The sequence below is a fragment of the Neolamprologus brichardi genome, chromosome 1 (genome assembly GCF_056152115.1).
Source record: "Neolamprologus brichardi isolate AB-2024 chromosome 1, ASM5615211v1, whole genome shotgun sequence".
NCBI classification, from domain to species: Eukaryota; Metazoa; Chordata; class Actinopteri; order Cichliformes; family Cichlidae; genus Neolamprologus; species Neolamprologus brichardi.
The window spans coordinates 17222692-17246421 of record NC_142104.1 but is presented as its reverse complement, the minus strand read 5'-3'; the positions used below and the strand labels follow the sequence as shown (position 1 = coordinate 17246421).

At 44.5% G+C, this 23730-nt stretch overlaps 1 protein-coding gene across 4 annotated transcripts in view; it reads right to left on the bottom strand.

The window, feature by feature from the left end:
• Positions 1-23730, bottom strand: part of gse1b (Gse1 coiled-coil protein b) — a 163364-nt gene that overhangs the window by 7982 nt on the left and 131652 nt on the right. For 3 of the 4 annotated variants that reach the window (XM_035909840.2, XM_035909870.2, XM_006780010.3), the window contains 7 exons: positions 15735-15932; positions 8683-8891; positions 4073-4239; positions 3634-3828; positions 2061-2228; positions 1550-1917; positions 1020-1341 (listed from right to left, as the gene is read on the bottom strand). In XM_035909840.2, coding sequence (XP_035765733.2) covers positions 1020-1341; positions 1550-1917; positions 2061-2228; positions 3634-3828; positions 4073-4239; positions 8683-8891; positions 15735-15932 — 1627 coding nt within the window. Of the gene's footprint in view, positions 1-1019; positions 1342-1549; positions 1918-2060; positions 2229-3633; positions 3829-4072; positions 4240-8682; positions 8892-15734; positions 15933-18039; positions 18309-23730 lie in introns of those variants that run through there. The other variant, XM_035909929.2, reaches the window with a different exon arrangement.

Below are 23730 nucleotides of genomic sequence, written 5' to 3'. Positions count from 1 at the left end.
CTGAGGAAGAGGCCGGAGCAATGTTCTCCTAACAGGCTTCTGGAGAAGAGAAGAACTGACAGAGAGAGCTTAAGAAGAACAATGAATTATTAGAATAGGGCTCATGTTAAATGATGAGAGTAGAAGAAAACAGCCTTAAAGGGAGAGCAAGGTTGTAAAGGAAAGAATGATACAGTGGGGGGGAAAGGAAATGGTAATGGCAGACTGATGGACACTGTCTCAAACTTCATTCCAAATCAAACCTGGCAGGAGCAGGCACTGCATGACCAGTCAAATTATCTATGCCTCCTGTTTGTGTTTTCTTTTCTGTGTGTTTGTGTGTGTTTCACTGAGTAAATGTGTCTTATCTGCAATCTGCAGCCTGTCAGCTGTGATTCTGCGATTATACTGTAGGTAAGTTACCGATAGCAGACGTGTGTATCTTTCCGGTCCTACCAGCATGAACCACAACCTCACTTCTGAATCAAACACAATAAAACACACAGAGGCACAGTAACAAACAAGGTCTGGGGCTTATGCTATGCAAGAGTGAGAGGATTAAAAAGTATTAGCCCTTGTGTATCTTAGCAGTTCCACTTGCTGGCTATTTGAACCCCCTACCCATTTCAACTCATGAAACAGCAGTCATCAAGATTCCTCTTCATAACCTACAACAATGCCTAAACAGTGCCTATTATTTTTCTACATGTCAGGCCTGGAAGGGAGCTTGGACAGATATAAAGTAGATGTGAAGCTTCTTACTCTTTTACAGTCCTGCCTGAAAACCAACTTCTAAAGCCTGCCAGCCTCCAAGACTTCAAAACCACAGGCACAACTGTCCCTATCAGACTAGCAGAGCCAGCCAAAACCCCCCAGAAATAGTGAGCACATTGAAAGCATGCATAAATTTTGGTGTCAATCCCCCCCCCCCTCTCTCTATCAGATAACAGGAGAAAATAAATACTGCAACTACATGCTATGTTGTATGACATTTTTGAACAAATTGGCTGGACTGAAACAAGTTAAGCGTGTAGTCTCACCTGTGCGACTCCGTCCTGTGATCTGGAGTGTCACCTGGCCGACCCAAGTCCAGGTGCTGCTCCAGAACCTGCTGGCGGAATTCAGACACCTGGCACTGACGATCTTCTTTCTCCTGACGCAGCTTGCGTTGCCGTGCCATCCACCTCTCCTCCTCGTCTTTCCTCTGAGCAATCATTGAGGCTGCAAGCCCTGTTCCTGCAGTGCCAGGCCCCATGTAGATGCTGTGGCCTGAGATTAGACCATGATGTGATTGGACTATAGACGGATGGATTCCTGGTGGGACTGGTTTGGGAGCTGGAAGAGCGGGCTCTTTGGTTTTGTCTGTAGAGAAAGATTGGTATAAAAGAATTTAACATTTATGTTATAACAGATAATTACGTTCATGAAACAATTACTTCAAAAATTAATTTTGTGTATTCATTTGGTCTATAAAACAGCTTTGAAGAGTCAGAAATATCAGAGAGATATACACTTTAAAGGTAAAAAGACTGTAGCTAATAGAGGCTAGGTGGGATGCACGGACACATACCAGCCCGATTAGGGGTTAGTCTTTCAGGCTTGGTTCGGTCCTCCTGTCCTCTCATGGCATGGAGCTCAGCCAGATAGTGGTTCTCCATGGCCTTGGATGCCTGCAGCTCTTTTTCCCTCAGTGCCCTCTCCTTCTGCCTCTCGAGTTCCTTCTCTCTTTCTCTCTCCTTCTCCCGTTCTCTCTCGCGCTCCCTCTCCCTTTCCCTTTCTCGTTGCCTCTCCCTCTCCGCCTCTTCCCGTTCCCTCTCCCTTTCTCGTTCTCTCTCCCGTTCCTTCTCTCTCTCAGCCTCTCGTTCCCTCTCTTTTTCACGCTCGCGTTCTCGTTCGCGTTCCCTCTCTCGTTGCCGCAGCTCATCCTCTAGCTGAAGCCTAAAAAAACAGAATGGAGAGAGAAACAAAAGAGGAAAGATGATGTGAGTGAAGACAACCCATGACCACAGCACACCACTTTGATATACCTCATATAAATAAATTTGACTGTATACAGCACTCATCAATTAAGCAGGCTTTACCTGTCAGACTGCAATGCCGACAATGAGGGGTGCGTGAAATCTCCAGGGTAGCGGATGCCTGGTAGATGCATGTGAACAGCAGAGGGGTGGATAGGAGGTAAAGCTCCCCCTGTTGGCAGTGGGTAGAAAGGTGACCTCAAAGCAGAGAGGCAGAACGGGTCATCCATCCTGAGAGATAAAAAGTGAGAGAGAGAGAGAGAGAGAGAGAGAGAGAGAGAGAGAGAGAGAGAGAGAGAGAGGAAAAGAGGGAGTCAGTCAGTCTCCCTGTGTGATAGTGCAGTGTTCACTTTCATTAACCTGTGTGCCTCCATCTTCCAAAGAAGGAACATCACAGGCTTTTCCATCTTCCAAGGAAGTAACAGTATCTGTCAGATAACCTCAATCACAACACAGCATCCAGGAAGACAGTGCGATGTATGTTGATGCTGTGTGTTTGTGTATGTGTGTGGCATCCGCTGCTCAAGCCCTCATTAAATCCATTACAGCACAGTGTGTGATGGGTGCTGCAGTCCTGTGATCTTGCTTGGTTGACAGACCAGGAGCACACAGCCCAAAGCAAGCCTGGCTCTTTTCAACATACACACAGAGTGCACATGATCATACACAGTGTCCATGAAAAATTCAATTAATTTAACAAATATTCCACACTATATTTCTGACTGTTTTTGTTTTGTCAATAATCGTGCTGTTGCTTTTGTAAAGGATGCCGAAAAAAAATCAATCAATAAAAATTTCAGAACAAGACCCTTTTCCAGATATAAACAGGATTCTTTAATAATTTCTCACAAACCCACAGATGCTCTAGACATGAAGTAAAAAATTTAAAACCAAGCTGTTGCTCTCCTCCTCTCATAGCCTAGACAGGTAAAGCCTAGGTAAAGACATGGAAAATGGGTTGTGCTCTTAACTGGTTGGCCTTACACAGCTTCAAAACAGAAACATAAGAATGCTGTTTTTATTTTATTTTTATTTTTTTTAACTTTCATTAGAACACTTCTAAAGTATGCAAATAATATTACTACAGCCTTTGGAGCAGTCATGTATATCTATTTTTAATCAGCCTGTTAAGCATTTTCTGATACAGCTGAGCCAGATATTTTCTAAGAGGGTTCTTAGCCTGTCAGAAAATACAACCTGCACTCATATAGCTTTCATTTAAGACTGATCTGATCTTTTGCAAAGACTCCCAGTGCCCCCAGTGCTCAGTAGTAGAATGTACTTTTTAACAGACAATCTTATCTCGCTTCTGTTTGCAGACTTCCTTCCTTCTGTTGTGCTAGTCTTTTATCTGGAACTTCATTTTAATTTGTGCTGCCCTGTCTTTTTTGCATCTCCCTTTAACTTCTTCACGCTTCATAAAAATCTTACTTCTAGCTAAATAAATACACACATAAAAAAAAAAACTAACAAAAAAAACATAATTTTAACTCTGAGAGCTTGAAATCAAGGTCATTTATACACTACTGCATTTACTGCTGAGCAGAACAAATATCTGCTTCAGTTGTATGTGCTGGTTTTGCACAGTTCACTCTCGGAGGAAATGGATGCCAAGTCAACAAATGCAGAGGCCTACCTGTATGAAGTGAAGGTTGAAGGGTGGGGCAGGTAGCTGTGGGAGTAGTAGGCAGCTGCAGTGGCAGGGTCTAGGCCCAAGGGCAAAGAGGGCATCCGGAGGGCATCCTCGGCTGTAGCATAAGGCCGAAAACCCCGGAGATACTCCTCTGGTACAGGACCAGGTGGCACTGCGTTAGGCAACTGTCTGGGCAGGCTGAAGGTAACAGAGGGAGTACAAGCACAAAACAAGAAAAAAAAATATTGTGACTTCGATTTGTATGTGATTGGTGTTGTGGAAATTCATTACATTTTTACCAAGAAACTATACAAATTCAAATTGCTTCCCAGCACCCATGTCAACAAGGCATGTGTGTTGCTGCTGTATTTTTAATACAGCCTTGAATGAACATGTACACTTTGCAAATCCATAGAAAATGTTAAAGCAGGGATCGACTCACTTAAGAGGTTGAAACCGTGACTCCTGCATGACAGCTCCCGGAGTGAGACCAAAGGCATAGGGGTTTCCCAGGAGGTGTGCAGGGACTGAGGGGCCACCCTTTTCCTGGGAGAGGGCTCCTTCTGCGCCCAGACGTTCCCTGCTGGCCCCATGAGGCCCTGCGTCAGCCTGCAGAGAGATACAGAGAGAATCTTAGTCATTGTTTGTGAGGACCTGTGACCGTTACGGTTGTCACTGCTCATGGAGCCCATCTTATGAGAAGACAGAACAGGGAAATAATAGGCCTGCTTGTGGTGAAGCAGCCTCCTCACTCTTGCTTCCTACCTCAGGCACTTTTGTACATTTTCTCACACATACCACCTCCCTGTAAAAATAGACAGCTCAACAAATCTCCAAGGAGGATATTTGGTAAAATGGATGAAGCAGGTAGACAGGGGTAACAAAAAAGCCTCACTGTTTTTGTCTCTAATTGTAAACAAGAGATGTCATCCTTATGATCGATGAGGATGTGGTAATGGTAGACAACAGCCGTGCTTCTAGAGATCTTAACTTTGATCTCAGCAAAGTGCGTGTATGCGCATCAGCGTGCGTGCAGAGCAACATCTACAGGGAAGACAACAAAGTCCAAAAAGCAACATCCCTCTGCCTCTGTTTCTCTTTCTTCCTTCTCGTTCACCTCCCTCCCTCCCTCTGGCAGCAAGCCTGGTCTCACTTATCCAATCCCACAACAAACACACACAGACACTCAGCAGGCACATACACCGTTTCAGAGCTACAAAGACATCCTGCTGTGGGAGTGGGAGTGCATTTTCAGAAGCTACAGTTTCCCTCTGACTACAAATGCAATTGGAGAAGTGAAAAACGCTACAACCCTTGTAAGTTGAACAAGAAAGGTGCTTATATATGAATATACAGGTAAGGAGGGTTTTCGTAGGACTGGTGGAACATTTATCTCTTGTTTTGCAAAATGGTACTAGAAGTTGGCAAGGGAACAACTAGAAAGAAGAAAAAGAGGGGAGAAAGCAAAGAGATTAAGCCATAAAGAAGGTGAACAAGAGGGGAAGGCAGTTCCTGCCCCACTAAATTAACCTCTGGGCTCCCTGGGATTAGAGAGAAACCTTACAGCAGTATGACCCTCTCTCTCACCACTGCCTCTGATAAAACAAATCCCATTTAGTGAGCCATTACCTCCACATCCTGTTCCACAACCACTGACCCAGACTGACACTGATGCGCTAACATCCAGTATTAAATGCCTCTAATGTTTAGACTCCCCACATAACCCTGTTTCTTAACCCCCACCCCCACTCCCCACAAAATCTTACTGTTTACTCCTTCTTATTTGTTGCGCTTCGCTAAACAGTGTGGCACTTGATTCTCTCAAAGCACCCATCTCTATAATCCCCCCCACTGCCATCGCCATGCTTTTCAAGCCTTATGAACACAGGGAGAGCTGGATGTTCCCCGCTGCTCCCAGCAGTCACCTGAAAAAGCACTTCACATATGTTAAAACTCTATCAGATAGTGACTTTGAAAGAAAATGCAGTTTCTGTTTGCTCTTTGCTCCACCTCATTCCTTTTCGCACAGCCTTGCTGTCCAACACTGCTGATTTGGGGCTGTCCCGAAAGCCCTTGTAACTCTTTCTCTTCTGAACCCACATTAACTTTAAGGTGCAATGTGTGTGTATTTCCTCAACCCATCCGCTCTTCATTGTCATGAGCTCGAACTATCAGTGAGCAATAATTGTGAAAGAAAACCGTACATTGACAGTTAATTGATTTCTATCACTTGATTGATTGATGACAAGCGATCGGAATAGGATAAAACAGCCCAATCACTTTGAGTGACTACATGAATATACTGGGCATTTATTTACTCATGCTCGTTACATGGTGTGGAGAGTCAGCAACTGTCTGAATCAGACAGTTGCTGCACCTTTCCTTCACTGTGTGTCCCCAGTACACAACCAGTACATTTTTGATGGCATACAATAAAAAAAGAAAAAGAACACACACACACGCACGCGCGCGCGCGCACACACAGACACACACACACAAACAGAATGAATTCTAATTCATTTTCAAGACCTGACCAACGACTATCTGGTATTTTTCTGGTGATCATTAGTTGATATTCTGCATTACACACAACTTGTGTGTCATGAGGCAATCACGGTTTTATAACCATGGCTATGACTGTCAATTGGTGCAAGTCCCAGACATAGATTAACACAGAAATTGAATTAAGTTCCTTTCCAACGAATTTCACAGAAATCGTCTCATAAGACGATCAGACAAAGAAGCCTATAAAACAACAAATGCTGGTGCTGGACTGGTTTCAGCTTCTTCCTTTCACCATTTTCACTGTCACTGAAGGGCAACCAGTTATGCCAACAAGAGATGCTCGTGATTTTCACATTTTCAGATAGTCATTAAATAGATTTTAAATAATGATAATAATAGTGTACACTAGTGTTTTTTGTATTAAAATGTAAATTCTCCTTTATTTTACCAGTGTCTGATAGTATGTATTGCACTACTACCATCAGAAGGAAACACAACAACAACAACAACAACAACAAGAATGCATTACGAATGCTAACATAACTAATACTAATATACCAGGATTGGTATAATGTATGGTGTTGAGAGATTAGTAGGCAAAGGGCAAACTCTGCCAGGTTAAGTTAGCATGCCAAAAAATTACTAAAACTATGCACAAAGATTCGAGAGCGATGTGGGATCTTTGAAGAATGGCTGAAACAAATATGTTTTTCTTGAAACGTCCATCTCAGCCACTTACATTTAAACTGATCAAAGCAATTTGGAAACCTGCATTCAGCCTATATCTGTCATGTACACACATTTTGAGCTTGATATCCATTTGATTGTATATACATGTACACATGTATGGATTAATGTACGGATGCATGCCTACCTAAAAACATGTAGCTTCTACATATATCAGGGCCATGAAAAAAAACATGAACAACAAAGAGAAAACCTTCCATCCTATGAGAAAGGCACCTTATAGTCAACTCAGGCACCTACACATTCAAGCAGCCATCCCATTTTGACCTTTCACCTGCTAAAATACATGGCCTTCTATTCCTGCACTATTCTCCAGTAGCCTGTCATATACACACACCACTGTGCACAAATACAAGCACTCAAACTCAAAGACACATCCATTAACAGCCATCTTCCTCTGTGTGAGCCAGGCCCCTGTAACCCTCAGTGAGGGTGGGAGACCCCGCGCATTGTAGAGTGCTCGTTTACGCCTCTCAGATGGAGCCATGAATCCAAATTGCCAATTATAAAGCAATTACAGGCAGCAGCGGGAGCAGACTCCTGCAGTCATTAAAGCAAAATGCCAACGCACCAAGCCCTCCCTTCTTCACTGCCTTGCCTGTTACCCCCCTCTGAAAGACAGACTCATCTCTCAGCCTGAGAGACACTAAAATGCTCTTTTAAAGCAGTGAAAGCAGGACACATTAATTTGTACACACAGCAACAGACAAGTTTTCCCGGACATGCTGCATGGGTTTTCGGAACTTGATTGCTCCTTCTGTCTGTAACCATTTGCGCGATTCAGTAACAGAAAATTCCATTAAAGTCATCTTTGTTTTACAGGAAGATTTTGATAATATGTGTGTGTGTATCCTTAAGGATTCTCTGGCTCTGTGTGAGTTATGCGTGCTGGGTGAAGCGGCACCCTAACAATGACAGAGTGTCGCTTCACCCTGTTGCTGTCCCTTGAGCCCATAGCCAGTCACCCCTACCTCTTGTTCACATTACTTCCCTTAAATTGTGAGCAACAGGGCATTCTTACCGGTTTTCTTTTTCGTCCGTCCTTTTTGAAATTTCTGTGCTAACAAAATTACAAAAATGGTGGCATCTCTACAAGGTCTTCCTGTGTGTCTGTCCCTTGCAGCTCTAACTGACCCTGTACTGCAAAAGGTTCATTTCATAAAAGCTATAGCTAGAGAGGGGGGAGGGTCAGGAGGGGTTTGCAAAAGAGAGGACAATGGTCTGAATGCTACCACACACTGCTGCCTGGCTGACCTCCTTATTCCCTCTTCACTATCCCCCTTCTGTTTGTCTCCAGGGAACCGTCAGCCGCTCAGAGAGTTTCCGCATGTTGCCGAGCGCTGTTCATAACCGTGCACTTGGCCTGAACTATTAGCCCTAAGCTGAGATAAGGCAGCTTAAAGTAAGGCCATAATCCATAATCCACTCCTTATCAAAGCAAGCAGCTCTCCCTCTTTCTCTCTTCCCCACTATGAGTGGGTGCCAGGTTGACAAGGGAGACGACGCACTTGACTGCTTAGGTGAAAGGGGTGAGGCCGGTGGAGAGGTTGAATGGTTATGGGAGGCCTAAGGCTGGGACTGTGGTTGGGGTGGTCTAAGGGCCAAGTTGGAGAGGGGGCGAAGGGGCACAGATGTTATCGGCCATTGAGGCTGTCACCTCGATGTCCCAGTGGCAGCTGGCAATGTTTAACGCACAAATCCATTAGTTGGTAGTGGGTGATGAGACGTTTATAGACAGGCCATCTATGTTACCCATGTACATATACAAAATACAAACGGCCACACTGAAGAAATTTTTACCTGGCGCCCCTCGCTTCTCCATAGGCCGTTGCTGGTCTTTGTTGGAGCAATGGTGACTACAGGTGGAGTGTTTGGCACAGTGTGGCCTGCTGGGGGTACCAGGACAGGACCAGGACCAAGAGGACCCCTCTTGGGTGTACTGACTGGAGAGCTGTGATTGGTGGCCGGTGAAGACACTGGTGGTGACTCACTGCTGATGGAGGATGCAGCTGGAGAAACAAAAAAAAAAAAGTAGGATCAGTCAAAGTCTGTAAGAAATAAGATGACACACTCCAGTTTTCCTTTACTGGTAAAAGGTAAAATTAACATGATTCTGTAGCTCTTTCACAAGGGAATGAAAAAAGGGTTTGGAACGTTACAAAAGCAATGGATAACACACACACACACGTAAACACACACATATACACACCGAGGGCCAGATGGATAGCCCAAGGCCCCTATTATGAAGTGACAGTGATCAGGATGAGCAGCCTTGTGAGAGTCACACAGCCTTCACATGCAGAACACACATTCACACACACTACAAGAATACAGCTTCAACAGCCATACTGTATGTATGTGGCGCTTGTAGCCAAAGACTGAAATCCCCCCGCCACACATATACATATACACACACACACACACACACACACACACACACACACACACACACACACACACACACACACACACACACACACACACACACACACACACACACACACACACACATACACGCACAGCAGGTGGTGAAAAGCTGGCCCAATGAGCTTCTCTGCTCCACTGTAGCTGTGCCACATTAACAAAGCCCTCCAGGGAAACCCTGTAGCGCAGGGTCACGGTCTGGTCACATGCCTTGCTTTCTACACATTTTGCTTTTTCCCCCTCAAGTTGCAAATCTTTCCTATGATACGATCACATTTTTCTATATCCCTCCAACTCTACCTCCTCACCAGCAGGCTACAGCCTTTGTTGGGTCTTCCTTTTCTTTTCTTTTTTTTGTTTTAAATGATACTCATGTTTTGCCCATTTAATCTTAATTTCTTCCCCTTTTCTACCAACATCCTCTTTCTCTTTGACAGGACAGTATTGCTGTATGTCTCTGCATTACGGAGTCAAAGTGGGTCAAAACCTCTCTATGGGACACACACTTTGGTGGTGTAAAAAAGAAAAAAAAAAAGACTGCAACGATGAGCGCTCATGCACGAGTGTTTTTGTGCATTAGACTGTTTACATGCAGACATTTAAAATAAAAAGCAGCTGAAACCTCAGGCCAGTTTCAGGGCTGCTTCCTGTAACAAAAAAAAAAAAGCACATCTTTACTCAGCGGTCATTTCTTCCCTGCGTTGGTTTCCATGGCAACAAAACCTAACAGACAGCATCAGCTTACGGTAGGTGTGGTCAGGACACTGAGTGATTTTAAGTACTTAACTCTGACTAATACTAAATAATGGAAAGAATCGATAAATGCAGCGAGGTGACGTCGAGAGAAAAATCAGAGAATCTGATAAATCAAATCTGTGTGTGAGGGGAAGTGGTGGTAAGACTGGCAGTGTTGGGGTTTTTTGGGGGGAGGTAAAAAAAAAACAAGGTATGTGAGACCATGACGATACGAGACGATGAAGTGAGACATGAAAGTGAAAAACGATAGAAGATGGGGAGCGTTTGGGGGGAGAGAAAATAAAGTGAGTGTGCAAAAGGAGCGTGAGGTGAGGCGAGAAATAGTAGCAGAAAGGAAAGCAGAGAGATAAGGGGTGCAGATGGGTGTGTGGGTGGTGGGGCGGCTGCTGGGGGGGGGGGCAGTCATATCTTGTCTGCACAATGGCAATTAGTGGCCTAATCCTCCCCCCTCACCTCGGAGAGCCATTACTCTACCCTGCAAGACAAGGCCAATCAATAGCAGCCCACTCAGCCAGGGGAACGGAGGTACACTTAATACAGCTCTAGTGTCACAGCCTATTCACTCATCACACGCTCACAACATGCATACACAAGGATGGGGAACAAATAAGGCTGGAGGAATGGAAGAGGTGAGTGTGTGTGTGTGCGTGCACACGCACGGAAGGGGGAAGTTGGGGGTGCTAAGCAACAGACCTATACTCAATCTATTTCGCTCACCCCCCCCCCCCCCCCCCCATCTCCTCTTCCTCCTCCTTTTCCATGTAGAGGCAGAGCAGACCAGAGAAGAGGAGGGCAGACTAAATAAGAGAGCAGGAAGAGAGGCGCGTGAGGGTGAGGAGGAAATAAAAGAGACAAGTGCCTTCTACCAAATGGCTTCATTCTCTTCTTACAGCTTGCAGAATTGATGTGCTCTTCTAAGCGTCCTTCCGCGATGCATGCGCACACTCGTACACAAAGACCACAAACAGCTATTATTCCTCTATCGTTCCCCCCTCCTTCTCTCTAACAACACCCCATGCAACCACCACCCACCTACCAACTTTTCGTACACCCTCCTTCGTTTTCCTTCTGTTCGTCAAACACAGTGCTTGCCAAGCAGACGTAAATCTGTCAGGCTCGATGCACAATTTTTATAAACACACAGTACTTGCAGCAAGCAATAGCAACTGGGGATGTCTACGAGAGGGGCTGCATGTTTAAATGTGTACCATTTTTAACCTCCTTCCTTCAATGTCCATATCAATGTCGGGGTTTTCCCCCACACCTTTTTCCCCACATTACTATGGCCATATGATAGGAGGGGGAAAAAATCATATATATGAGGTGTGTGACTGGCACTAACCTGGTTGCCATTCTACCTATACCGAGAGAAGATGGCCATACATGGTGACCCTGTAGGGAGCGAGAAGAGGCAGGGGGAGTAGGAGGAATAAAGCACAAGCTGTTTTCCCCAGGGTCTAAAACAGGCTCATCAGCTCTCAACCTTCACTTCATTAGCAGTACTGATTGTCACTTGCTCAGTGTATCGTGGTGTGTGTGGTGTGATGACGGGGTTGAATGGAGGGGGTTGCAGAAAAAGAAAAAGAGAAGCCGTAGGAGACGGTAGAGAAAGAAAGAGCAAGGAAAAGACAGAAAGGGAGAGAAAGCTGTCTTAGTCCCAAGCTGCCTGTGATTAATGTGAGGCTCCTTTCTCTATCGCCTCTTCTATTAACAGTCCCACTCTCCCAGACTGCCTCCACACTTGACCGCTCAAGCTGAGCTGCACTATCATGCACACACATACGATGCACCCAACAGAAGCAATGAACAAACGAAGTCGTAGTCAGAGGTGTTCCTGGGCAGACCAATGACCCAGTGAAAAAGTGCAGAAGTTGACACAACTCCTCAGTATTCAACACAACACAAAAATCTTTCAGTGTTGCCAAAAGGCACCTACCAACCCTCTGCCGCCACCATCACCAGCAACACCCCTGTCAAGACAGCCAAACAGAATCTGCTCTCTTCCACCCACCCACACCTCGTCCTCCACCCTCCTTCCTCCCAGCATGCATTACAACAACATCAGCACTTAATTAAACAGTCCATTTCACACCTGGTGTGCATAGCAGTGCCCAGCCAACCCTGCATCCATATGCCGCCTCACCAGCATGCACTAGCGCAAGCCTCAACACGTGCACTCTCACACACAAACACACGCATACACAAAAACATTGCACACACCTGCTACTACAGTCTTGGCCATGCACTGACAACACAACACAAAGCCTGTAATCTGCATCGCTGTGTTGGGGGAGGGGAGAGGCACACAGTGTGTATTGCTGTGCCAGGGAGAGAAAGGAAGACGGTACAAGATGGCGGATGGAAATAAGAGGAGCTATCCTCTGTCCCTTCGGCTGACGGTGCAAACGGTACATTACGTTTAAATGCCGCTCCAAAATCAGGAGAGGTGTAAGGCTGCTGTGTATAGATAGAGTTAGGAAGAAGGGGGACGCAAATAAGCTTGTTTGTAAGTGTTTCAGGGACAGTCACGGCCTGCAGTGTTTTGCCTTTGAGAAACACACACACACACACACACACACACACACACACTGAGCACAGCGAGGCTGAGCGAGCTCCAGGCAGGCTCCAGATGGAGAGGTCATAGACACACTGCCCCGCTGTCCCAGCATGCTCTGGGCTCCCAGAAACAAGGGAAGCCTCGGGCCACACACGCACACACACAGACGCACACACACATACAGACACACACAATATGACCGACACCCCAGGTTCTTCACAAATCTACTAATTACTTCCTATCCCTCTTTTATCCAGCCAGCTCATTCCAACTATCTTGTATACCTTTATTTTCCCTCTCTTCATGTTCTCTCCAGGCAGTGCACTACGGTTGGTATGGACACAGCCATGAAACTCTTGTGGTGTTTATGTGTCTATGAGTGAGTAAGAAGAAACAACAGAGAAGATTAAACCCAGGGCTGCCTAATTAATCAGATATCAGCAGGTCTGCCTCTTTGAGGCAGTGTGTTAACTGTGTCTGTGTGCATTTGTGAGCATATGTGTGTGTTTTCAAGCAAGTGTGCACTGGATGAGAGTGTGTCCTTTATGCTGCTCCGATACTCATTATCCATCACCTCCCCTCTTCAACGCAGCACTCAGTACACAGAGCTATTCATTATACTCGCCACAGACAAGTGACAATGTATGTGTCTGTGTGTGCGCGTGAATGGGTGTGTGGGTTTGTATATAAACAGCAGTCGTGCTCAGGGTCTTAAATCAGTTCAGCAGCCGGTGGCAGTGATACTTGTACTCAAATCTAACTAATTCCTTCAGACCCGAGGACACTGAGTCATGGCACCTTGTATATACTGCACTATTTACCTCACAGCATCAACAGAGGGTGAGTGAGAAAGAGAGGCTGAGTCAAAAGGTAATGAGAGGACAGCAGGCTGCAGCATGCAAAGAAATCACGAGGCTTACACAGTTGAAAAGGCAACTGTTTGTATGTGTGGGGTGACTGGGTGTGTGCTCTGTATAAATACAGGCTCTGCAGACAGAGAAGGGGCTTGAGCTTCAGGGGGACTCGTGTCTCTCTGCCCACCCTGGAGATGGTGCTCCTAACACAGGCAGTCAGCCCTTATGCCTGATGGCTGACTCACTGACACGTCACATCCTACTTCAACGAGGAAACAGTCAGCAGGACTCAAAATAATAAAGGGGATTTCTTTTTTGTTCTTTTAATAAAAAGGTGGTGAAGAAGTTTTTATTAGACAGGATCTAGTATTTGTATGACATAGACAGAAGCTCTCTGTCTTGGCAGATTGTGAATTACAGATTGAAGTAGACACACTTTTTTTCACCTTTTAACACAACAAAAAAATAGAAACACACAAGAACTTGTATTTTTGCTTTCCCTGTGTACTCTACCAACTAAGAAAAGGGGGCCATGTGACAAAGATAAGGGAAAGCTGCATTTATAAAAAGGAGTCCACAAAAAAAAAATGAAAAGGCAGTGTTTGACAGAGCGAGAGAGAAAACTGTGACAAAGTAAAGGGGCTGGCATGCAGGGTGGAGGGAGTGAAGAGAGTTGATGGGAAAGAAGTACTGAGGGGGAGGTGAGGAGAGGTTGGGTCTGAGTGCTCTCTATGAGTGTAATAAATCGTCAGCAGGGCTCTGGGTCCCATACTGTAGTGGGCTGGGGAGCAAGGTGTCCAGGGACAGCCAGAAAGGAGGGGACCATCTGATTTAGGAGCCAGAGCAAGGGTGGACAGCTGGGGTAGCTGAGCCTCTCTGGAGCCAAGGCACAGAGCCACATATACAAACACACACACACACACACACACACAAATAATGTCGTCCTATTGAGGTTCTCTTGTGTAGAATGTGGTTTATAACCTTATTTGTATGTTTACGTATGCACCGGTGACACTCGGGTACACATATTTAAGACATATTTGCATGGGTCTATGTAGTGGAGAGACTAGTTTTGCATAAAATGAAAAAACAAAACAAAGCCAGAAATCTACAAGCAAAAATCCACAAAAACATTTAAAATGAAACATCTGAAGAGTGAATTCTGGTTGGTTTACAGTTATTAACAAGCAACTAAACCACTTAGTGGTTATTTCACATTCATACAGCTCCAACAGAGCAATTCTAGTGAAGTTTCATGTGTGTAACCACTGACAAGGAAGTATGTATGACAGTGAGTTGGAGAGTCAAGACACACACAGTGACAAGCAGGCCCAAGTGTACATGGATTCACATACAGCACATTAAGTGGGTCAGCTAGAGTGGCTCCCTTCATACCAGCCTCTGTGGGGACACCAACTAATTTAACCCTATGTGGATATCCTTACATTGCTAATAACAGTTGAACACAGCTATGCTGGTCTTGGAGTATACATGGATGCACAAATATGAGCACTTCTATAAACACACACACACACACACATATATATATATATATATATATATATATATATATATATATATATATGTATATATGTGGACACAAAAAGGCTAAATATACAACCCACAGACAGCTTACAGTTGGTGCACAACACCAAGTCTAACAAGTATGGCTATGTGACGCAAGATTAAGATATAAGACACACCTGGGAACAGGGTTTGGTATTATCAAAATTTTTTCTGCTTATTTTCACTTTACAGTCTGACCTTAATACCCAAATTAGAAACTCTAACCTTAACGTTGTATGGGGACCTATTATGTAATTTCCTGAAATACTAGAGTTGATTTGCATGAATCATTGTTCAAAATGACCTGTAGTTTACTCACACTGGCTCTTGCTTCTGCCCCTCAGTTCACCTTCTGTCTGAGAAAAGCTCCTTTAGCTTCATGTCCTTTAAAAGCACTGTTTGTCTGATATGACCATATCGAGGCTACTCCAGCTCTAACAGTTAAACATCATTTTTCAAGTGAAAAACACAACAGGAAATGCTCACATTTAAATAAACACTATATATTGGTCTGTAAATTTATACTACTCAGATAGTGCATACAAAACTAAGATCTCCGTCAATAAAAATAATAATAATTCATTCTTTATGTGAAAGGAACTCTTCCTACGGCAGATTTTAAATGAGAATTCAAAGTAACTGTCCAAATTTCAGTTCCGTGTAACATCCCTGTCATATGGGCCGGCTGGCTTTACCTCGCGGTTCTTCTGCCTGTTTTGCCAGTTTACGGAGGGCTGCAGCAAATCCCGAATGAGTTGACTGGGCAGCTGGGCTTCCATTGGCTACGATAGAGCCATTGAGAGGTGACGGGGTAAGAGGGCTGACCGTCGCCGTGGTACGGGTCGCCGTGGAGATCATTCCTAATGATGGTGACTTTGGCTCATGGCTCATGCCTACAAATGAAGAACAAAGGAAGAGAATGGAAAAGTATTAGGGACCAATACTGCATTTCCATTAAAGAATGAGAAAAAATTCAAGGCATGAGGATCTGTGTAAATAAAAATACAGCGTGTGGTGCTGGGTTTCTGTTTGTGACAGCTGGAGAGGATGGGGGATCGGTGGTGTGAGGGGTTGAGGAGCAGAGGGGCTTTGGCTGTATGGCATAGGGTGAGAGGTGAGAGGTTAGGAGGGCAGGTCACTCTTTGTTTTGCTCAAAGAGCTGCAGTTGACTGCATGTGTGCCAGAGATCCACGGTCATAGAGTTTACATAGCTCCTCTACTGAGCATGCTCCAACATTACTACCTTTAAATAGAAATATCATATTTGTTTAAAAAAAAAAAAAATCAGCACGAAAATATTCAGAGTGCCTTTTGGTTCCCTCACATAACCATCACTTAAGAAAATGTTTCTCACACTGACACTGAGCTTAATTGAAAAAAACAAAACAAAACAAAAAAAACCCTACTACCAATAAAAGAAAATGCTGCGTCGCAAAGAGAAAAAGACTTAATATAAAAGTGAAATTGATGGCAGTCTGGGCTAGAAGAAGCTCTGATGGCTGAAGGGGTTAGAAAGGGTGAGGAGGGTTGAGAGGGTCTGTCCTTTCCTTCCTTCCTGTGTATGTGTGTGTTGAAAAGTGACACCATGTTGACAGCCCCACGGTCAGTGGAATCCCTAAATGCCAGAGCGGTGTCTGATACCCCTACGTGCTCAAGCAAAACACACATACACGCACGCACGGACACACAAAGGAAGGCTCGGAGGACAGTTTAGCTTCAGACTCGAATATCTTCTGTTACACAAACAATAACATACACACAGTTGTTCTGAATTCTCCCTTAAAAACAACATTTAAAATGAACTTTCAATGAACATGATGACTAAGATCTGCTTACTAAAAAGTAGCAGTTTGGCAAGCAAGTTCAGATCTCAGTTTTCCGCAGAAGCCTAGCAGAGCCACAAAGGTACATTTTCACTTTTAAGGGTACTTTTTCTATATTTAAGCCTAGCATCCCCACTACTCCGGTAATTTTGGCCTCTGAAAACAAAAAACGTTCTTGGAACAGTCCTGCGTTTAGTATAAAAACTCCAGGATTTGGTTGGGCAGAAACAGAAACATTTGTAAACAATGGTGCAAATGCCCACGTTTGTTTACCGATTAGATCTTATCAGTCACAAAAATTCAGATTTTACAGCTCGCATTCATTTTAGGATTATATTTTACTCGTGTGGGTACTCCTGTCACTCTAAAATCAACTTACGCTCTTATACTTTTTTGTTATTTTCAGTGGCTTTTATGCGTTTCATGTTTGCATCACACATACCTGTCCAGTGAATGGTCAATGTGATTTGCGGTTAGGTTAGTAAAGCTGAAGACCATTTCTGAAAGTGTGCACAACGGAGATTGTTTTCATTTTAAAAACACTGCTTTAAGTGAAAATGTATTATTGTGGATGTAGCCTGAGAGGGCTATAAAAAGATCATTTTCCCTTCTGAGAAGAGAGCAGAAGCAGAGCACCGTGTGTGTGTGTGTTTTCAAGTGGATACACACACAGTGGCAAGTCAGGCATGAGAGAGTGAATAGCATTCCCAACACCTCTCAAGTTGTCCTGCCTGTAACCTCCCAGTTACCCAGTGCACTTTCAATGAACCCAGCAAACAATTAATAATGGAATCACTAAAGTAACACACACAGAGCCTGGTGACAGACTGGCAAACAAGCAAAAGCACACACCAAGTTCAACTCCATTCCAGTAACGTGACTTAAGACAATAGCATGCTACTCTTCCCTCCCTATTTAGGGAAAGTCCGACAAAGTCAGGAGGACATATTCAAGGAACTTTTTCTAAATGAGTAACTACAGAGACAGCAGCTTATGGTTGACTGTATCAACCACACATATAAACCACAGCACAAACAGAAACAAATGTGAGTAGCAGTGAAAGAAGAGACGAACAAGCACGCAGCCTGACAAATACACGCAGAGGCGCACATCCGGAGTTCTCGCAGCGGTTCAAGAACCCCCCTCACAGATAAAAAGTGTGATCGAAGCTTCTTACTGCACAAAGGAGTGGAGCCGCCTGGATCTCCCATGCCTGCATCTTCTCAATGAGCCCAGCCCAGTGCGCGCCGGTAACGAGCGCCAGGACACACACCATCTTACTGCTCCCTTCTCTCTCACTCACTCCTCGCCTATCTCTCTCGTCCTGCCCGTCCACTCGCTCCCTGCCTGCCCGGCTGCCTTCCTGTCTCACAAAGACCATGTAGAGCTTATCTAACAAAGCAACACACTACGCACGCCGCCTCTCTCTCCCCTCCGTGCTCTTGCTCGTTCTCTCTCTCTCTAACTGAGAAAACAGAAATTCTTAGGCTAGCAGCTGCTGCGATGTCACATGACCTCACCCCCTCCCCACAGTCTCCCTCACTCCTCCTCCTCCTCCACCCTTCTCAACCTATAATTCCTCAGCCATTTGTAGATAACAGACACAGGCATGCATGCCCTGCAAAGGCGAATTGGAGGAGGGGGAGGGGAGGGAAGGAGGAGACGGAGGAGGAGGAGAAACAGGGAAGGGTGCTCAGCCGGTCATCACATCTGACCCCATTGCTGGCAAGCGTCATGAAGCGTGTGCGTGTGGGGTCGTGTATGCATATGCATGAATGGAGGGGGAGCAGGTAGGTGAAATATGCGAGGCTCCCTTTTGTATTTCTTAAGACAAATACAAAGAAGTTAGGAGAAAGAAAGAAAGAACATGCCCTGGCCTGTGTCAAGCCCTACAGCACAACACAGAAACTCTTTTGTAAATTATTAGCCTCAATTCAACTCAGTTCAATTTGCTTTATTCACACATTTCCACAACTGAAAATTCTGAAATTAAAGTGAAACTAAGGCTATTTCAAAGCAAATACAAAAAGAAAATCATTCTTCTCCTTTTTACACGAATCTGTAACATTTCACACAAATGAGGATGTCATACCAAAAAAAAAAAATGTATGCGCAATTTAACCTTTACCACACACACACACACACACACACACACACACACACACACACACACACACACACGCAGGGGTTCCTTTGAGTAAACACACAGTATGCCACAATTAAAAAGAGCTGTTATCAGGGTGGGGGAGCCTAATGTGTAATAGTGGTTGGGGTGGAGGACTCAGGAAAAGGGTAAAAGTGTGGGTTTGACTTCCCCTCTCTCTGTCCTGCTGTCATGGCAGGGGTGTGAATGACTTGTTTTAGTCATTTCCTCCTTCCGCCACTCGCTACTTTTCTCAGAACAGCAAAGGAGCAAGTGAGCGAGAGATACAATCTTTGGGTTAAAACAACATAGTGGCCAGCACTTCGCCAAATGCCACCTCCCAGAAATCCTCTCTGTTCCTCCAGAGAAGTTTGTCCCTTGTGAACACAGGACCACCACAGTCATCGCTGTTTCCGGCCTTCTCTTCCATTTTTTGTCTAAAACCACGAAGATCAACCAGCTGGTTCTGAACAACACATCCTATCAAAGATTGGTGGTGTGTGAGTGTGTGTGTGTGTGTGCTTATGCTTCTATGTTCTGAGTAATCTACCAGCAGTCATGAGTAGCATAACTCACAAGGAATCCTTTTCTCATGGTTTAAGTCTTGCTTTGTTGCATACACACACACACACACAATCTATCCCCCTATCAGTCTGCCCTCATTTCCTGTCACCACCATCTCTCATCCAGTAAAGTAAATACCCAGAAATGGAAAACAAACAGTGGCATTTTCCCAGTTAGCTTCCAACAACAAAACAGATAAACACCTATTACTTTAAAGTACTAATGATTACAAATCATGCAAAAATCAGTGACAATGTGATTATATTTCTTTCTAAACTGGGAAAACACAAGCCATGCACACGCCGTGTAGGCTCTATTTTCAGACTAAGTGAAGATGAAGACTATGATCTAAGGAAAGCATGAGTAATGTCTCTTGAATTTCCAGATAAGTGGGCCTGCTGTCATTTCTTAACATCACTCAGTTACAACACACTTGCTCAGGGTGTGCAGTGTCAGGCCTTTCATTCTTCAAACAACCAGCAGATGGCATTGTCTAACAGTCAATCAGGGGAATCCTCTGTCAGTAAAACAGCCTATGTCACAGTCCTTTAATCCAGTAATACACAAAAGAAAATGGATACATTTTAATGATATCGTTGTGGATTAAGAGAAGGACAAACCAAGGTTACGGATGTTAACGCAACATTTACAGAGATATGAATAAATTAGATCTATTGACACTGGAGGAAACGCTGAGCATTTTTTTCTGACAACCCAAGGGTTAAAGGAGTCTATTACACACCAAGCTTACTGATGCAATTAACCCTTTCTGTTACGCCCTAAGGGAAAACAAATACAAAGCCCTGAAAAAGAATGTAGACTACAACAGGCTACATACAAACATGATTCTACGCACCCACAAAAACACACACACAGAACAGATTGACTGCTAAATGGCATACAGTAAACGCACTGTTTTAACACCCAGCTGGGAGAGAAGCAGATCACTAACTCCCATAGTCAAACAAACACACTGACACACACAGTTCCACCCTTTTGCTGGTTGGAATGCAGATTAGGCTTTCATGCGCACGCTACGCGCACACACACAGGGAACGTAAATCCTCTTGGCTACTGTATGCCCTGGCCAGTGGAGAGATAATGCAGTGGCAGCTCTAGCGAGTGGTTAATCTTTAACCAGGAAGGGATTTGCCTATCAGCTTGTTAAAACTAGCAGTGCCGTGCTGCTGGCCCATCTATTTGATCCAGTCACCAACCTGTCTTGGCCAAGTCCAATACAGCACGGACTGAAACTGTACTGCCAACTGACACATGACAACTAGTGCGTTTCCACGCTTTACTTCACTCAGGCAGCATGGTAAAGCACACTTCAGTCGTGCCACAATATTGTGGCTCTGTTTAGGAACAGAGCCAAACCGGTCAGTGTCTCTCTTAAAATGAGCAATAAAAATGTCATTACAATAAACCAGTTGGCTCAATGCATGTGGTCAGGCAGGCGACTGAAGCAGTTTCTAAAAGCCTTGCTGTGCTCAGCTTTGAATACTTCTGTAGCTCTAATGTAATATAGCTGTGTGGTCTGCTGTTGTGTTCCACTTCAACATTCCAGTTCTTATTTTCGTCTACAGCATGAACGCCGGTTTCTCATAATCTGTTCTTTGATGTACTACGATGTAGTATCAGAGCTATATTTGTCAATACAACGCAAACATTTACTCCCACTACTTCAAGGCTAAATGAATTCTAGCACAGTTTGTTCCCTGATTAGCAAAGGACATTTGATATTTGTTTTTTTTTTATCAACAGGCCAGTATTAAATATTTGAATAAGGAACAGTGAACAAGATGTTAATGGAATGCTTGAACTCCAAGTGACGTGCGTTTAGTTCAGTTTTTGCAGACGTGCCTCAAGCATGTCATCAGCTAAGCGTCTCGCCCAAAAGTAAGAGGAAAATTATTTTTTTCTCACATTACGGGCTCTAATCAGAGTTGCTCAGCAGAGCTAAAAACTTATGGCAATTCCCAGAGGGAAAGCATATATCAGCTAGACTGTCACACCTAAACTTCAGACAAAGTCGAGAAAATCAAGTTTCGACTTTGCCCAATGATGGCCTCTTTCACAAACAGACAACAGGAAATAGTCTGCATCACTAGTGGAAATATATACGTTTAGATAAGAGATGGCGCCTGGGTAGAGACAAGGAGACAGGACACAGCGTGCCCACTCACTCACTGCGAGTTCTCCAAACAGTTACTTACTTGATTCTGTACTAGGAAGAATTAAGTCCATGTAATACTTGACCCAAATTATTTGGAAAATTGTGTAACATATGTAACTCTTCTGGATTATTACTACAAAGGTTCAGGGCTGCAGTGCACACATGACCAAACCTTTAGCCTTAGCAGCTCAGACACTGACAGAGGAAGGATTTAGAGTCAATTTGATGAGTACATGTCATCGTGACTGGTTGACAGAAGCTCAAGGTAGCACAAGATGTGCTGACAGGAGGATGAAATAGATGACAGGAAGCTATGTAAGAAGTTTAACATGAAAGAAACTTCAGATTAAAGAGACAACGGAGACAAACTAGGGTTCACAAAACAGCAGCTAAGTAAGCTGCAATTAAGGTTAAACCAACCTAGCTAAACAGGATGTAATATGAGCATAATATCTGCTACCACTGCAAAGTTATCATGTGCCTAAAGCTGGCCAAAAAAGACTGCATAGCAACAGGAAACATAACTCTGCGGCTAACTAAATCTAAACTTTGAGTGATATACTGTTTATAAATGGTACTCATGTATCCATAAACAGCTAAGGTTGGCCAAAAAAAAGATGATCTTTAAGGTGCACAGGCAGCTATTCCAAAACAAAGAAAAGCCACTTGACCAAGGACATAATATCAAAGGTGGTTGTAAATGCTCACAGATATGAGTCTGGATATTAACAGTGCAAACAGATGTATGTTTCATTCTCACTCGTGAACACACATTCACAGACACGCAGATTATCCAGGAGCACAGCAGGATAAACCTGCTCTGGTAGTTCCAAGTTTGTTTGACTTCTTAGATGAGATGTCATAGTCTACCCTCAGGCACGATACAGCGGACGTGTACGTGTGTTTCCATAGACACACACACACACACACACACCCCTACGAGTGCCATCTCTTTCACTCCATACCAAAGACAAAAACCTAATATCAGAGAAATCCTGAAACAGAAGCACTGTGGCTGCAGAGAAGCTGAATCAAAGGCGACAGTTCCACTGGAGAAAGATGGAAGAAGAAAAGGAAGACCAAGACAGAGGAAGAAAAAAATCACAGTGGTGGTGTAGGAGGAGGGGGGTGGGGTGAGGGTGGGGGGCTGAGCGAGAGATCAGTCAAGAAGCCGAAAGAGAGGGAGACAGCATTGCCTGTGTCTGAGCTGTCATTATACAGCAGGCCTCCATTATGGAGCTACAGCAGAGAACAGGGTACATCTCTCTCTGACCTGGCTTGCTCACATTGTCCTACACACACACACCTAAACACACAAGCACGCAGACACCACTGTGCAACAAGCAAAGAGAGCAGTCTTTCTGTCTTCTACGTTGTGTGGCTTTAAATGATACAGCTGTGTACGTGAACGTGCATGTGTGTGAACACCTTATTATTCATCCCTCACCTCCTACTTCTCTTCCTCTCGTACACTCACTGTTTTCACCCCACCCCCAACCTGCCTTCCAGCAGCCAGCAACAAAAACACAGAGATTTCAAAAGACCAGCCGGCATCTCTCTCCCTCTCTTCACCTTCTTCTCTTCAATTCTCCAACGCACACACAGCCACATAGAAACTGTGTGTCCTCGGGGCAGGCACGAGCTGAGATGATTTTCTCTCCTCTCCTCCTCCCTGCATCCGACTTACCCACCCCAACAGTGCCATTTCCTCTGTCTGTTAATTACATAGCGGCTGTGGTAGGGGTGGCTGGGGTTGTGGTGGTGTGTGCGCGCGTGAGCGCATGTCATCTTGGGAGTGTGTAGTTGTGTTCTCGGAGACACCAGCGTGGGCGTATGACAGAACAGTCTGGTTACGCTTCACAATGCTGCTTAGAGAGTGTGAACACACACATGCAGAGATACACATTCAGCCACACAAACACGCACAAGAGCCTCCTGTCTGTGTTTCTGGCTCTTTGTGGTCGATGCCCCAGGAGTCAAGCTGC